This window comes from Rattus norvegicus, chromosome 1 (assembly GCF_021556685.1).
Source record: "Rattus norvegicus strain SHRSP/BbbUtx chromosome 1, alternate assembly SHRSP_T2T, whole genome shotgun sequence".
Classification (NCBI taxonomy): domain Eukaryota; kingdom Metazoa; phylum Chordata; class Mammalia; order Rodentia; family Muridae; genus Rattus; species Rattus norvegicus.
In genome coordinates, this window is record NC_141534.1 from 21,863,783 (window position 1) to 21,882,185 (window position 18,403).

The window sequence follows — 18,403 nt, forward strand, 5'->3', positions numbered from 1 at the left end:
TTAAGCTCTCCAGAAGGTTAAGTGCTCTAGTTATCCCTCCCCCTTCGTAGATTTTAAACTCCTCTCCGCTTTCAGTCCGACCTATATATTCCTGTTTTTAGGAGACCTCTAATTCTACCGTTTGGGACTTCTCATGTTACTTTGTGCTTCCCCCAAGAACAGGTTGCTGACTTTCGTTGCTCACTGGCCTCCTCTGTCTGGTTACCGTTTGTCGGCTTTCTAACTTCTGTATATTTTTTTCTCTTCACCTCATTGAACTCTGCCTTCACTTTACACAGTCACTGTACATAGTCCAGTGTTCATGAAGATCTTTTCATATGCATGCCCATCATATACAGAGCATCTCCCCCACCTCCTACGTCCTCTTCCTCAGGTTTCCCCCGTCCCGCTGGCCCCTTCTTTGCCCCTAGACCAGTGGCTCTCAACCTTCCTAACACTGCGACCCTTTAATACAGTTCCCCATGTTGTGGTGAGCCACAACCATAAAATTATTTTGTTGTGACTTCATGACTGTAATTTGATAATGTTCTAAATCATAATGTAAATATCTGATACACTGGAAAGAGGTCATGACTCACATATTGAGAATTGCTGCCAAGACAATTTGGCTTCCACTTTCATGTCATAGATACGTAGATGATATCTATCTATCTATCTATCTATCTATCTATCTATCTATCTATCTATCATCTATCTATCTATCTATCTATCATCTATCTATCTATCATCTATCTATCTATCATCTATCTATCTATCTATCATCTATCTATCACCTCTATCCATCTATCTATCTATCTATCTATCTATCTATCAATCTATCATCTATCATCTATCATCTATCTATCTATCTATCATCTATCTATCTATCTATCATCTATCTATCTATCTATCATCTATCTATCTATCATCTATCCATCTATCATCTATCTATCCATCTATCTATTAACTATCTATCATCTATCTATCATCTATCTATCTATCATCTATCCATCTATCATCTATCTATCTATCTATCTATCTATCATCTATCTATCATCTATCTATCTATCTATCATCTATCTATCTATCTATCTATCATCTATCTATCTATCTATCATCTATCATCTATCATCTATCTATTTATCATCTATCTATCTATCATCTATCTATCTATCTATCATCTATCTATCATCTATCTATCCATTTATCTATTATCTATCTATCTATCTATCTATCTATCATCTATCTATTTATCATCTATCTATCCATTCATCTATCTATCATCTATCTATTAACTATCTATCTATCATCTATCTCTCATCTATTTATCATCTATCTATCCATATATTATATATCTATCTATCTATTTATCATCTATCTATCATCTATCCATCCATCCATCCATCCACACATATGTATGTATACACACATACACACATATATATCAGCCATGCATAAGAGAGGCCATACAATACTTGCTTTCAAAGATTGCCTCAACTTACGTAATGTAATTATCTCTTGTTGCAACCACCTTTCTTTCAGCAACATAACTTTATTCTTCTTCGTGGCTAAATAAGCTCCATTGTGCATATGTAGCCTGTTTCCTTCATCTGTGCCTCCGTAGTGAATCATACTGCAGTAAGCATGTTGTTTACCTATCTCGGTGATGCATGGGCCAGGAGCGCTCTAGGTAAACACCTAGAGAGCAGGTGTGCTCAGTCAGGCGCAGACCAGAACAATATATGTAGGCCTGGCTTTCAGTTGTTTGCCTTCTGAAGGAAGCTCCATCCTGTTTTTTAGCTTCTGAATATGCACTGTGTTTTCTTGCCTGTTTTCACCACTAATGCCTCTTCACGAGCCTTAGAAGGAAGCAACGATAAAGTATATGTTTAGTGATGATGAGAATGGACCGAGCTTCTGGAAATGCTTTCGACTGGAGAATGGCAGTGTGCCAGCATTGGCAGTCCGCGCCTAGCTTCCCCACGCCGCCCTGCCTCCAACTCTCAGTGTTCTTGACAGTGGGCATTACTCTTCTGCCTGAGACCAGCACGGTGTGCACTGCCTTCTCTGTTGTGAGCTGGCCTCACACATGCTACACAGAACATGCAGCTGACGTTGCTGTCGACAGTGCACTGAATAAGGAACAGGACAAACTTAGCACAATTTTCTTGTTAAATTATTGCAAGTTTTTTCTTCAGGAAAATACCCATCACCTACAGCCTGTGAAATAATAGAACCAGATTTTGACCGTATTTCTTACTTATTTGTATGTGTTCCATCCACTGTGGTGACCTCATACTACACTGTATTCACCAGCGTGGAGGCCAGGCATCAACCACCACCAATCGTGTTTACGGGATAATTCTGTGCATGAGGCTCAGTATTAGTCTTCATATGGCGTTTTAAGAGAAATTACAACTTTAAAATCTGTCTTGGGATTTATCTTACAAATTCATTTTACTTCAAGTGAAAGGATGTCTGGAGGCTGAGGTTGTAATTTGGTTGGCAGAGTGCTTGCCCAGTGGGTACAATGTATGTATGTATGTATGTATGTATGTATGTATGTATATTATGTTGTATTTGTTAATATGTTATATAAAGTACATTATTTATGTCACATTATGTTTAGGTAACTATAGCTCTTTGAATTAATTTTAGGCTGGTTAGAATTTTTTACTTGGTTTAAAAACAACGTAGCTGGGGTTGGGGATTTAGCTCAGTGGTAGAGTGCTTGCCTAGCAAGTGCAAGGCCCTGGATTCGGTCTCCAGCTCCAAAAAAAAAACCAACCAACCAAAAAACAACGTAGCTAATTCTTTTTTTTTTTTTTTTTGGGTTCTTTTTTTTTCGGAGCTGGGGACCGAACCCAGGGCCTTGCGCTTCCTAGGTAAGCGCTCTACCACTGAGCTAAATCCCCAGCCCCCAGCTAATTCTTATCTACGCATAATCTATTGATATGTTTTCCCATTTAAAAACAGATTTTTTTTTTTATTTTAAAAGTTTTTTTCCTGCGTGTGTATATGCACAGCCGGTGTCTGTCTGGTGCCCACAGTCCCAGAAGAGAGTGTCAAATTCCCCGAACTTGGAATTACAGAGAGTTGCGAGCTGCCCTTTGGGTGATAGGAACTGAACCACAGAGGGGCAGCTAGTGCAGTTACTACGGAGCCATCCCTCTAGCGCCAACGGTTTCCACCCACCCACTTCTTATTTGCATACACCACAAATCCCTACAGAGAAGTTCAATCCCAAAAAAGACCTTGTTGGCTCGCAGTTCAGGTTGCATTCTGCAAATGTCCTTCCCGAGGTATATTTGACGCGTCCCTCCCAAGGCCACCTAACCAGTGAGAACCTCACAGGAAATCATAGCTCAATACATCCCCTCCCGTTGCTGGCGTAGACCTGATTCACTAAGAAAATAGGAAGAGGGTAAATGAAAAACAGTCTAGGAAGTCCTAAACCAAATAAGGCAGTGGGCGAGCCGCAACTGTGGGTGTAATTCCCCCCTCCCCCTTTTCTCTCTTTCAACAGGGAGACACATCATCTCTTCCTCCCACAGTTCCAGACTGTCTGCGGGCTGATGTCAGGGTTGATCCTTCGGAGAGCCAAAAATGTTCCTTCTATTTAGCAGACCAGAATATCGACCATGGCTTCCTCTATCCTCCCGGTTAGTGAAACTCTTTTGGAGCGGCTCAGGAGCCCTCAGTCAGCGGATGTGGCGTGTGCGTTAAACATACATTCCCCACCCAAATGACCTGCTCAGGCCGCCTAAGAGGCTTCAGTGGTCGAGAGCTGCCCCGAGGTGGTACGACAGCTTCCTCAGAGGCTGATAAATTTTTCTGTGGGAACCACAGATTAGCTCTAATCAGGCCCAGATGTGGAGAGAGTTCAGCAGGTTTGAGTTTAATTTTACAACTGAAGGGTTTTTGGAAAGCATCTAAGAAAACATTGTCTCTGGCGGATCGCCGGAGCTAAAGGTCCTCGCGGAGAAGCAAGGCAACTGCTTCGTGCAAATGACAAAAGCTGGCGCGTCCACTTGGCTGTGTGTCTGACAGCTTTGAACTGTAAATTAACCAGCCAATGAATTTCAGGCTGTTTTGTTTTGTTTTTTTAAGGGAGGATCTCTCCTTTGGTGACATAAAAACCAGTGTGATTTTTCTAAAACTCAAGTCTTTTTTTCCCCCCTCTGTTCATCTGGGAAGCTCATTTTCATGTATTCATGAGAATTTCGACATTAGTTTCTGGGAATGGTTTAGAACCTGGTACGCGACTCTAGTCGTTTTGTTTTAAGAGATTCATGATTTAGAGATTTGGAGAGTTACAGTAGAAAGAGACTTGAGGGGAGCAAAGAATGAGTCACTGAAATCCTATACTTACTAAAACACATTTGTTTTACAGCAATCAAAGGAAATAATGAGAGTCAATATGATGCTTTAATTACAAGTAATTTGGTCCCAATGTATAAAGAATTCAAAAGTAAGTATCTACCCTCCCCCACACCATACTAGGCATTAACTTAGGGGCTCCCATATACTGAAGGAGCACTGTGCCCTGACCCATGGACTTGGCCCTAGGCTCCGTCTAGTGTTAGTCTTCATTTTGGAATACGACCTGGATAAGTTGACCAGGCTGATCTTGAACTCACTTTTGTCCAAGCAGGCCTTGAACTTGTTACCCTTTCTTCTAATCCTCCAGGATAGCTGGGATTACAGGCTTGGTGTTACATTATGTATTAATGTTAAACCAATAAAGCGACTTCTTGGCCTGCCAAACTAAATTTATGTCTTATTATAGCAATTTGTAATTTACACTGAGTCATTTTATCTTATTATTTTAAATATAGGTGGAAAAAAAATAAACAACCCTGATGCCTTCTTTTTTTTTTTTGCAACTAATTACAATTTTGACGTGTTGCTAGAATTTAATAATTGTTTTCAGTTTGTTCTTACTTCTTACCTGTTAAGAGCTGTCGATGGAGCTAAATTTTATTAACATTCAACCGTAAGTGTCTGTTTCCAGAAAGATAATGAATTAGACAGCGTGTGCACTCTGGTAATCGGTAATGTTCACTGTTGAAGGAATTCGAAGACATATTTTGCTCTAATAAAATGACAAAAAGTTCTCATCAGTGTGGGCAGTTCTTTTACCTGCATAACTATCTGACAGAACTACCCAATCTCCACAGGCAGCTACTGGAGGGGAATGTGATGCTGTTTAAACGCACCAACAATAGAAATTATTTCCGCATTCGGTAAAATCAGATACTTTTAAATACCTCATTTTTTTCATTTTTAGAAATGTGGGACTACTTCCATAAAGTTCTCCTTATAAAATACGCTATAGAAAGAAATGGAGTGAATGTGGTTAGTGGACCCATATTTGATTACAATTATGATGGCCATTTTGATGCCCCCGATGAAATCACAAAGTAAGTAAAATCTCAAAACCAGATGCTGTATAATCTCAACATTACATAGCATATACACAGCACATTCACATTCAGTTGCTATTGATGCCATTGCTATTTTCAACTTAAACTCCCTAAAGATTTAGCCAAAAGAATTATACAGCCCAAACTTAAATAACGGTTTCCAAGTAAAGTTTAAACTTTTTATTGAAAAATTTATAAAGTGTGAACAAAGACGAGATTTTTTGGAGGAAATGTAGAGTCGGAGTCAAATTACTATATATAGAATCAAGCCAACCATGATTAGGAAGTCAAGCACACACTAAGCTTGTCTTACTAAGTTTCACAGATACAGTGGACAATCCACAAAACAGTTTCAATACAGGATGCAAATAGGGTTCAATAGAAAACAGTCCAAAACAAACCGTACACCTTAGTACTAAACCCATTACCATTACAACGGCCCGGACGGATTACTTTTCCCCTTTAGTATCTTCCAGTACTGGGCTTTTCCAGAAAGAAGTCCCATTGCTTCTTTTATTATCAAAAAAGGATAAAAACAGTCAAAGTCAGGATCCCAGCCTCAAAACGGCAAAGCTCTGGTTTCTACTGACACCTTTTGATGAAGTAAACCTCACACCAGCCATTCAGCCAGCCAGGAGCTTTTCCTCCCCTTCCTGTCATGGTTTTTTGTTCGACTTTGAGGCAAGGTCAAAGGTAGCATGGGCTGGCCTTGAACTCAGTATGGTGCAGAGGTTGTATTTGAACTCCTAATTCTCTTGCTTCTGTATTCCCGGTGCTGGGGGTGGGGGGTTTTGTTTGATTGTTAGTAGATTCTACGTCTAACTGCTAGTTCGAGCAAATATTTTGAGGGCTCTTTCCTACATGCCAGGCAGTTTTCTAAGCATTTACACAGGCTTGGTTTAATCTACAAAACAAGTTACTGTCAGATTCCATCAGCCCTGAGTAGAAATGAGGACACCAGGGCTAAGGGAGGTTAAGGAACTCTTTTGATAGGCTTTTCGCCTATTGGCAAAGGCAGAACGGAGATACAGACAGTTGGCTCGGAATCGGTTACATGTTGCTGCCTATAGGAGCTCATGGGTTTCCTCTAGTGGGGTCAACAGATATCTTCACTCAGAACCTTTACCATTTTAATGTTCATGTTTGTTAGTAGAAAGACAGCCAGCACACCATCGGTTGCCTAGCTCTCCCCCGAGGTGGACCCTTGGACACCTCCATATTAAAGTTGATTAAATGAGAGTCTTAGAGCCGACAATCCACCTACGCAGGGAAGTGCACAGCCATAAGAGATAGGGTCCTTTGTGCTTAGCACCCACTTCATGAGAAGACACTCCTGTGACATATGAAGCCAGCGGACTTGGGAAACACAGGAGGCAGAGTTCCTTGGGCTTTCTTTGTATTCTAATGGCTGGCTATAATGTTAGAATACTATAGATTTCGACTAGAGCTTTCTGGCTCACCGACATGGACGTCATATATGAGATGGACGTCATATATGAGAAAACTACACTCAACACATGATCTATACTTTCCCCCTGACCCCTTTACTGGTTCTTTGTCTTGGCATTTCCTTAAAGCTCTAAAAACAAAAAGACATCTGTAATGATATCGAATTTCGTCAATTATGATTTCAGCTATGTAGCTGGCACCGATGTTCCTGTCCCGACACACTACTTTGTGGTACTGACAAGCTGTAAAAACAAAACCCACACACCCGACAGCTGCCCTGGGTGGCTGGATGTCCTGCCCTTTGTCGTCCCTCACCGGCCCACCAACGTGGAAAGCTGTCCTGTGAGTACACTTGGGGAACCTAGGCCAGAAGATTATTTATATTATTATATTTACATTATTTATGCCTCAGCTGAGCTGTCACAGAAGCCGCTCTATCTGAAACATGTTTCTGTTCTCTGTGGGTAGAGTTCTATAGATGTATGATCTATAGAATATTAAACATGAATCTGCATATGTAAACAAGTATTTATATATGAAGGTGTGTGTGTGTGATTGATACTCACTAGGGTAATATTAGGTTTTTTTTTTTTTTTGGACATAGCATTGAAGTTCTACACTAAGGTTGACATTAAGTTAATGTTAACCTAAATGAATAAATAAAAAAGTCTAGCATCTTGAAGCATGAAATGTTTGATTCAGTTCACATGTGTGCACACATGCATGCATGCATGCATGTACACGGGGTGGGAAGAAGAGGGAATTAAAAAACAGCAATATAGGTGAGACATTTATAACAATGAGTTAAACACAGTGGAGAATTAGGGTAATAACTGCTATGTCATACTCACGACTGGTAGAAGACATGGAGGCATGGAGATCCTATTCTGCTCCACAGGAATGGAAACTGGCAAACATTTGATATTTTGTAGTTATAATTACATGTGCTTGACAATCTAGCGATTTCATTTACATATTCTCAAATCTATGCTCGTAATCACGGGAGAACACCCAAAGTTATTCTTCACAGTATTACTTATAGTAGGGAAAGCACTCAATCCTATCAGTTTGTTAATTTTGAAAAAACCTGAGTCGAATTATAATGAAGAAATATCAGAGACTGCAGCTAAAACAAATTACCCATCTAAGTCTAGATCTACCATTGTGGATAGATGATATAAACTTTGCCATGAACGAAGAACAACTAAAAGATATAGCACTAACAATGCCCTTAATGTAAGTTTGAAAACACAAACCAGTGCTATGTACTGTATACTGATATGTAGTAACGGTTTAAAAACAGTTGAGATTCATACCGACTTATGCAAGTTAGTAATGTTAGCTCTGAATCTAGGAACGAAAAGCTATTACCTAGATGATATTTCTTCTAAGATATTGTGTCTAGGGACTAGGGAGACAGCTCCATCGATAAGCACTTTCCGGGCACGTGTGATGACCTGAGTTCACCGTGGATGGTGTGCCCTGCACACGCACTCCCAACATTGGGGAGGTTGGCGTGAGAGGATCCCTGGGGCTTGCTGGCCAGCCAGAGTAACGCAATCACTGGCTTCCGGCTTCAGTGAGTGATCCTAAAATGTAACGGGGAGAACTGATTGATGGAGAAATTCAATATCAACATCTGGTCTTCACATGCATGCACACACGTGCACACACATGCACACACATGCACATCCACACAAACTCGTGACTGAAGCAAGTACACAGTGAGTCTGAGTTTATGGTGAAGAGTATTTCTTTTAGGACTTTTGTTGGGTGAAACAAAATTTAGTTGTATCAAATGAAGCGCCAAGGAAAGAAAAAGTTACAAACCAGGCACCTAAGTAGTAAAACATCTTCCTGCCAATGAAAAGATACACCATGTGGAAAATTGTTTTATGTTTTATTTTTCAGGAAAACAAAGCAGAAGACCTTTGGGTTGAAGAGAGATTTAAAGCACACATCGCCCGGGTCCGTGATGTGGAGCTCCTCACTGGCCTTGACTTTTATCAGGAAAAAACACAGCCCGTCTCTGAAATTTTGCAGCTGAAGACATATTTGCCCACATTCGAAACCATTATTTGAATAGATGTGTAAAGCCATTTGACAAAATGGAAACATTTTCTGTCAAGAAATTATAAAATAAAATTTTCTATTTTTCTTTAATCCTTAAAGTCATATTATACATTTTAATTATTATCTATCTTATTCATTTTTACAGACATTAGAAAAACGTTTTTTTTTATCTTTATTAACTTGAGTATTTCTTATTTACATTTCAATTGTTATTCCCCTTCCCGGTTTCCAGGCCAACATCCCTCTAACCCTTCCCCTCCCCTTCCTCCCCCCATTACCGCCCTCCCCCCAACAGTCTAGTTGACTGGGGGTTCAGTCTTGGCAGGACCAAGGGCTTCCCCTTCCACTGGTGCTCTTACTAGGATATTCATTGCTACCTATGAGGTCAGAGTCCAGGGTCAGTCCATGTTTAGTCTTTAGGTAGTGGCTTAGTCCCTGGAAGCTCTGGTTGCTTGGCATTGTTGTTCATATGGGGTCTCGAGCCGCTTCAAGCTCTTCCAGTCCTTTCTTAGAAAAACTTTAATTTCATTTTCTTTATTCTTCCCCCATCTGCCCCTGAGTATTCACATGCACGTGCGGTGGTTACCATCCCAGCCCTAGCATGAAATTTTGTGTAGTGAAAGTGATGCTGTATACCACAGAGAGACAGGACTCAAACTGGAAACTCCTTCCATGAGTCCAGCCGTATGATGACAATCTATGTGTAGATAGAATCCCCTCCATGTTCTCTCATTCCAACATGGCTCCAATACAGGTAATAATTTCTGGACTTTAGACTGCTCTATGCAAAGTTAAGTGCTAGATGTTTACCACCCCGAGCTACACGTAGCCCCGGAAACCCAGTTTACGTACAGGGTCCTCTGAGAATGGCTAACTGTTCAGTGCTAGACTTAGAAATACAAAGGCCAATCTGAGGAAAGCTCACGTAAAGCTGTACCTTATTCTGTGTCTCACTATTCCATTACAAGGAAACATGCAGGTCACGGGGTGGCACACACCTTTAATATGTGCTTGGGAGGCAGAGGCAGGAGAATCACTGTGACTTTGAGGCCATCCTGGCCTACGTAGTTCCAGGCTGGCCGAGGCTACAGAGTGAGACCCTGTCTGATAAACAAACAAAACAAACACCTCAGAAATATGCAACTCTGGGCTGCAGCTCTGTGAGGGTCGCATACGTGGCCTGCTGTATTTATGGCCTGATTCAGTCTCCAGCATGGTTGGCAGAAGAAAAAAGGCGAGAAAACAAGGAATACAACACATGGGAGATATTATTCTGGAAGAATAAATAACACGCTTTGAAGGACCATGAACCCTGAGGGAATTGAAACTTCAGCTATGATTTTCAGTATGACATCCTTATTCTACAATAAGATCTTACATTTTAAATCTAAGATATAAACACTACCATAGAACTATTATTTATAAAGACTATGAAATACATGGAAAAGCTGCAAAAAGAGCATAAAGTATTCTTGTATGACATTCACTTGAGCTTCGCCCATTGTGAACATTTAAACTACTCCATAAGGATGTATGTACTCTATGTGTATATATGTTAAACATTATGTAAACACACTAAAAGAGCTTTATGACAGTACATTGTAGTCATCTGGCCCATCTACTCCCAAGACTTCCGTGTATAATTTTCTAAGATCCAGGTACTAACACAATCAGGAAATTTAAGGTCAAGACTCTACTGACATGCACGTCATGGAGCTACGAAACTCCGTCTTTAAATAATACCCTTCACGACATTTTCTCCGGTCTGGGATCTGAATGTCACTGTGCTAAGCAGTCTCTGCTGTTTGTTGTTAGGAACGCAGTCTCATTTCTCAGACTTTGACAAATAGCGTGGATGTTTTTGAATGTTTCTTCAGACGGCCTTCCATTAGGGTCTGTGTGACATTTCCTCATGACAAGGTTCCTGCTGTCCACTTAGCACCAGGACATTACACTGGTGACATTCGTCCTCAGTATTTGGCAGAAACATGTGGTGTTGATGTCTGTGGTGGTTTCTGAACCAGAGCGCTCACATGGTTGAGCTGGTGTTTACAGACTGACTATTGATAAACTCGCCTTTACGTATAGGTCGGTCCCAACATAATTACTAAGATACAGCAATGAATAACGTTGCAAATACGCACTTTTACGTTTCTGGGACATCTATCTTGCAGGTGAATTCCATAAAATGGGTAATTTCTATTTCTATGTCCACAATTTAAAATAAAATGAGTATGTTGCTACAGATCTCATTATCAGGACTATGTTTTCAATTCTGAGTTCAGTGAAGCATGGTTTTCAACCATTCAAAACTGAAAAGTTTCATTTTTAAAGTGGTATACATTCATTGAAAGACTACCCATACTATATAAATATGGAGTGTATTAAATACAAATAAATTATACATTTACATACGTAAATATTAAACTCATATGTAATCTTACCAACCAGTGCTTACAATGATTAAAACCTACTGACCGGGGTTGGGGATTTGGCTCAGTGGTAGAGTGATTGCCTAGCAACCGCAAGGCCCTGGGTTCGGTCTCCAGCTCCAAAAAAAAAGAAAAGAAAAGAAAAAAAAACAAAAAAACCTACTGACCTATGGCCCTCGGCTTGGCTCTCCTTTAAAACGTAGTTTAAAATATGGGATTTAGGAAAATGTCTGTTCAGATTACTATGGCTTAGAAGCAAATGTTTTTTTTCCCCCTCAGATAATAGCTAATTTTTAGGAGAATGTGTTTTCAAGATTTAGAAATCCCTTTTTTAAAAAATAAAAAAATAAAAGGGCCTGAAAGTAGAAAAGGGCTGGTCAGGGAGAGGGGATGGGGTCAGGGAGAAGAAGGGGTCAGGGAGAAGAAGGGGTCAGGGAGAGGGGATGGGGTCAGGGAGAAGAAGGGGTCAGGGAGAGGGGATGGGGTCAGGGAGAAGAAGGGGTCAGGGAGAGGGGATGGGGTCAGGGAGAAGAAGGGGTCAGGGAGAGGGGATGGGGTCAGGGAGAGGAAGGGGTCAGGGAGAGGGGATGGGGTCAAGAAAGGGCCATGGAGTAACTATGTTGAAAACACATTGTTCACATGCACAGAATTTCAAAATGAAGTCCACTCTGTATAACTGATGTATGTTCACTTAAAACTTGGAAAAAGAAAAGAAAGCCCATTCTATCAAAAAAAAATTAAAAAAAAAAAAAGGGACTTACTGAGGAGAGCACAGCAGCTGCCATGTGACATTTCAGCGAGTGACTTGTGCTTTGCAGTCTGGTCCCCAAGACCTGTGTGGTAAGTGGCACGTGTGTGGTAAGGAAGGATAACTTGAGCATCCCTAAGGATCATACCTTGGTCTTTGCAAGTTGATATTTTACTTTCATAGAATAAAACTCAATAATTTCAGACAACGGGGTTTTCCTTTGTTGTCTGTTGGCAGTAAAATATGTAACTACGCACATTTCGAAAGGCTTTCGTTTTTATTCTGTACAGAGTTTTGCCTCTGTGTGCACGCATCCGTGTGCCACTTGATGCCTGGTACCTGTATTGAACAGAAAGCATCAGGGGGATCGCCTGGAATCGGAGTTACTGATGGTTGTGAGCTTCCGTGCAGGTGCCGGACATTTTGAACCTGGATCTTCTGGAAGAGCTGCTGGTACTCTTAACCCTGAGCCATCTCTCCAGCACCCTTGAGAGGCTTTTTTTATACATGGAATTTAACACAGCTTAAATGCCTGCCATGGAGTAAGTGGACCATGTGCTACCGGTAGTTTTGGCTATATGTAGTTTGATAAATAAGCATATACAAAAGGGATATTTCTATGAGGTCCTATTTTACTGAATCAAAACCACAATGAAGCCCAGATATGGCACCCGCCTTCAATCCCAGCACTTGGGAGGCAAGTGGATCTCTGTGTATTCGAGGCCAGTCTGATCTACAGAACTAGTTCCAAGAAAGCCAAGGCTACACAGAGACATCCTGTCTCAAAATTCAAAAACAAGAAATTACAATGAGTTATCATTGTAGAGAGGGGACTTTTCTAACGCGAGGATGTCAGCTAAGGTCTTGGGAAAAGAGTCGGAGAGAAGAGAAACTCTAAAGGTTGACTTATTTTCTAAACTTAGAGTTTTGAAAAATGTATTCTCTTGGCGAAATTGTATCCTTGGGGGGGGAAAAACCCAGAAATGAAAACCAAAAAACTTCCAGGGACAGTTTTCAGAGTCATAATTTGAGAGAAGAGTCTGTGCTTCTGCAAAGACTTAGATATAATGGTCACTGGTTTCTGATCCGGGAAAGAGCTCCTTCCCTGCTGTGTGGTTGGGTAGACAGATGAGGAAGGTGGGTAAAGACGTGTGCCTGTTCACATAAAGAAGCTCACTATTGACCACCAGCGCTATTGGAGTCTGATATAAGAATTTCCAGTAGTGTGTGACCATGCAGTACGCATAGATGGGGTTTCTGGAGGCTATGTTTATGCTTGTGAACTGGGCTGATCTTAATGCCTATGCTCTATCTGGCTTGGGGATTTGAGTTTATTTCAAATTAAATTGGGTTCGCTAAAAACATCCTCTTGCTCTGGGGAAATCTCTTTCCTCCTCTTCCACCCACACCCCCACATCACCACGGCTGTCGTCTGTTTACTTTTGGAGGGCAGGATATGGGAATGGAAATGGATTATAAACTGAAACAGTTGTCAAAAACACAAACAAGGCTCTCGGAGGAAATGACTTCCTCTTTACACTGTGTCCCTGGTGGACCATGATCACTCCCTCAGTCAGGGGACTGGGATTTGGATAAACATCCAGACAGCAGCAAACCTCAGCCCTTCAATGACAGGGAATCGGGGCAATTTAGACTCATCCCAAACCCACAGGATGAATGTAGCTGGAATAACAAGTAGTAAAGTGTATGTCCCACTGGATGTGGGGCTAAAGGAGCAGCTCTATTCTGTCGTTTTCATGTTTCTTAATGAGCAAATTAAGGTTCCCAGGTTTAGAAGTCTGGGGAGGCCACTGAGTACATTGCTGACTTGTCAATGACAGCGCTTTCTAGGAGTGACAAAGGACTACAGGACAATTAGTTGATTGTTCTTAAAGTTAAGAAAATTTGCCATAGACCACTGCAGCGACTCCTTCTGTTTTGTCTCCTTAACACGGTACCTGCCCTACTTGTTGCTAATAATCTCCTAAAGACTCCTCTAGCGCGGCATCCTTACTTGAGCGCCAAGTGACAGCAGTGACTAGATCAGTTGTCCTCAGTCTTCCTTACGCTGTGACCCTTTAGTACAGCTCCTCACGCCGTAGTAACCACCAACCATAGAATTATTTTCATTCCTACTGCATAACTGTAATTTTGCTACTGTTATGATTAATAATGTAAATATTGGTGTTTTCTGATGGTCTTAGGCGGCCCCCCTGTGAAAGGGTTGTTTGATCCCCTGGAGGCTGTGAGTTCATCCCTAAGTTTCAGACAGTGGATTGGGGTTAAATTCTGTCTCCCCGTTGTAGACTCCTTACCTAGTACAGTGGAGTTTTCTCTTTTCCACAAAAGGTGATTACTTAGTATTTACTTCACAGGGAGTGAATTACTAGACACAAGCCAGGTTCCACGGGTATTGTATACACTCTTGATAGCGTAAGAAGCTTTTAGAGAAGAAATCAGGGGTGTCCCTTCAGCGTGGGTTAGGCACAGTGCCAGCAGATGTGTTGATGGTGCCTGTTGGTTGCTGCCTTTGATTTGGAAGTTTGACTCTCTTACTTCCTGTAGGATGAGTCAGTCCATCCTTACTGCTTGTGGTGGCCCTGAACTTTTCCTTTGGTCAATCTTGATGACAATCCCTTGTCACTGGTATATCCTTAAATCCTAAGGACAATTTTATCCTCCACATTCAGAGGCATAATTAATCCCATCACTGGAACATATTATGAACAAAACCACAAATTTACACTGGGTTGGGCACTGTGGTTCAGACAGACTGGACACAGCAGTTGATTCGGATAAATCTTTCACCTCACCTGGATCGCCGCTCCGTAAACATGTTTGTTCTGCAAGGGTTCCCCCAGCTCTTCCCTCAGGTTCTGCCTTCAGGCTGAGAGTTTAAACTGAACTTTCATACATCAAGAGCACCAATTTAGACTCAAGTCTTCAGTTGATGGCTACGATGAGAGGAATCCGTTGGAAGACTTGGTTGTCTGCCTCACTGACTGGGGTCATCTGCCTCATTCAATTCTCCAGCCCATGTCTAGCCTAGCTACGATTTTGTTGAATCTATCATTTCTTTCAGTGTTTGTTGAGTAGCTTGTATTCTGGGCACTAGGGGAGGGAACCTGGGAGGTACTGGGAGAGGAAAAACTAAAGTAGAAAGGCATAGTACTTTTAGACATAAAATATACTAGAAATGGGGCAAGCCAAATTTTAGTATTATTTCGTTAGTGTAATGGGAAATTCTTCTGGGAAGATTTTTTTTTAAAAATGTCTTTCAGAATTTTCAAAGTGTATTATGAAAACTATTACAGACTGACAAGAAGTTAAAAAATAAGCTCAAAGGGCTGGAGTCGTTCTTTGGCCATCTTCCCCAATGTTCACACCTGATGGGCCTATTGTACATATCAAGCCGTGGAAATGACACGGTACTACTGATCACTCCATGGCCCTGTGCGGATGCCTTGTTGTTATACGCACTCACAGAGCTTTTGTGTCTAGCATTTACACAACACTGAGAGATAGTACAGTTGAACTAAATGAGGTTCAGAAAACAGAGGACCGTGCCTCAGTGTGCAGCCTCCTGCACTGAGGGCATGGATGTCCTCAGAGCAACTTGATTCCATTGCCCTGAAAGCTTTTTCCTGGGAGCTCTCAACTGTTCCCATATAAGGTTTCCTACATTAATTTTAGTTCTTCCTGGTCTTCTAGAAATGCATATTTCTTTTTTTTTTTTCTTTTTTTTTCCGGGGCTGGGGATCGAACCCAGGACCTTGCGCTTCCTAGGCAAGCGCTCTACCACTGAGCCAAATCCCCAACCCCTAGAAATGCATATTTCCTTAAGAAACTAGTTTTCCAGTTCTTATCTCCACACCCCTCATCAGAATGGATGCCAGCTACCTAAGAGTCACAGATGAGTCTGTGATGAGAGACGCTACCACTTGATAGTTGTTTTTATCAAGGACGTCCAGCGCAACCAAGCAGCCAATCCACACTGCATAGCCGAATTGGTTTTGAGAAGTGATGGCTAATAAGAAGTCAAGTGTAGAAATCTAAAGTGTGTCTGTATTCTGAAGCAGGAGGAGCAGAGGTAACCTGTCAGCATATATCCTGAAACACAGAAATAGTGTGAGAGAGGACAGAAGAATAAAGCCATGTCGTGTTTCGGGGACCAGTTAGGGAGAGCAGCACAGAGCACCCGAAGACTGGAAGCAGTTGTCAGAGCCAGCAGCAGGGCCAAGGCATGGAAGAAAGTTTCCATATAACTTCAATAACCAAGCAGAGTCAGGATGACTCAAGCCCTGTCTGCAGTTCAGACGGATTTGATGGAAACTGCAGGCTAGGTTTTCCTCCGTGGCCACCCTGACTTTACGAGCCACGGCCCACATGCTTGGAAACGGTAAGTGGACAATTACTAGCCGGTTGTCGAGTGATGGCATAAATGGTTGGAAAAAAGCTCGAATTTGGATATGTGACAGTTGTCAAGGTAAATCTTTTTACCCTTTGGTTCTACGTAGCTTTAGATGCTGCTTGGCCTAGAATGGTTGCAGATGAGAGGAAGCTGTCTCGGTACTTCTAACTACAGGTCATTTTGATCAGCCAGATGAGATATATAACAGTGTGGTATACAACAGTGTGGGATATGAATATACATCAGTGTAGGATATGGGTATACAGCAGTGTAGGATATGAGTGCACAGCAGTGTAGGATATGGGTATACAGCAGTGTAGGATATGGGTATACAGCAGTGTAGGATATGGGTATACATCAGTGTAGGATGTGGGTATACAGCAGTGTAGGATATGGGTATACAGCAGTGTAGGATATGGGTATACAGCAGTGTAGGATATGGGTATACAGCAGTACAGATATGAGTATAGAGCAGTGTAGGATATGAGTATCCAGCAGTATAGGATATGCATATCTAGCAGTGTATGATTATAGGAACATAGCAGTATAGGATATGAGTATAGAGCAGTGTATGATATAGGTATAAAGCAGTACAGATATGAGTATAGAGCAGTGTATGATATGGGTATAAAGCAGTACAGATATGAGTATAGAGCAGTGTATGATATAGGTATAAAGCAGTACAGATATGAGTATAGAGCAGTGTATGATATGGGTATATAGTAGTATAGATATGGGTATACAGCAGTATAGGATATGGGTATACAGCAGTATAGATATGGGTATAGTATGTAACAGTATAGGATTTTTTTGATTTCTTAAAAAAATAATTGTTTTGAAAGGCTCCATGTGTTCTAAGAAACACTACTGCAATGTACTTTTTAAAACACTAACTATACTGCATTGTGTATCTTTAGGTTATGTGGAATATTTTGATGTACAGGGAAACAGTTACATAGTCAGGAAAGTTAATGTGTACATTGTCTCATATGACAGGAATGTGGATTTTCTCTCTTTACAAAAATCCTGAGTTTTGAGACTCTATACAGGACAAGATTTCCACACAAAGGCAGCTTAAGTTAGAAAGCCCCATCTTGTCACCTGGAGCTCCAAAGTTGTCAGTTCCAAAGTTTGGGGCAAGGGGAGGCTAAGGTCAAAGCTGAAAGAGTCCTTGTCTGTCTTTAAACTGGTGCTTGTCCACGTGTGTCTATGGGTATATGAGCGTCTGTATGTACCCACTTGGTGAAAGTAATCTTCTCTTAACTACAGGACTTCACTGCCACTACCACTACATACAGACACAGACACACACACACACACACACACACAGACACACACAGACACAGACACACACACAGACACACACACACACAGACACACACACACAGACACACACACATACACAGACATAGACACAGACACACACACAGACACACACACATAGACACAGACACACAGACACAGACACACAGACACACAGACACACACACACACAGACACAGACACACACACAGACACAGACACAGACACATACACACAAACACAGACACACACACATACACAGACATAGACACAGACACACACACAGACACACACACACATACACAGACACACAGACACACACACACACAGACACACACACATACACAGACATAGACACAGACACACACACAGACACACACACACATACACAGACACACAGACACACACACACACAGACACACACACAGACACAGACACAGACATAGACACAGACACACAGACACAAACACACACACACACACACACACACACACACTCATGCACCACACTCACACATGTATTTTTATAGCACCTATTTTAAATTTTATTTTATTGCCTTCCCCATTCGTTTTTATGTATACTT

The 18,403-nt window shown here is 41.4% G+C and overlaps 1 protein-coding gene across 1 annotated transcript in view; it reads left to right on the forward strand.

Annotated features, from left to right (window-relative positions):
* Positions 1 to 9,025, forward strand: part of Enpp3 (ectonucleotide pyrophosphatase/phosphodiesterase 3) — a 71,332-nt gene extending 62,307 nt beyond the window's left edge. Inside the window, exons 21-25 of the mRNA NM_019370.2 lie at positions 3,506 to 3,641; positions 4,373 to 4,450; positions 5,270 to 5,402; positions 7,040 to 7,196; positions 8,766 to 9,025. Of these exons, the coding sequence (NP_062243.2) occupies positions 3,506 to 3,641; positions 4,373 to 4,450; positions 5,270 to 5,402; positions 7,040 to 7,196; positions 8,766 to 8,936 (675 nt within the window). The 3' untranslated portion in view covers positions 8,937 to 9,025. The remainder of the gene's footprint in view (positions 1 to 3,505; positions 3,642 to 4,372; positions 4,451 to 5,269; positions 5,403 to 7,039; positions 7,197 to 8,765) is intronic.
* Positions 9,026 to 18,403: the final 9,378 nt, after the last annotated feature.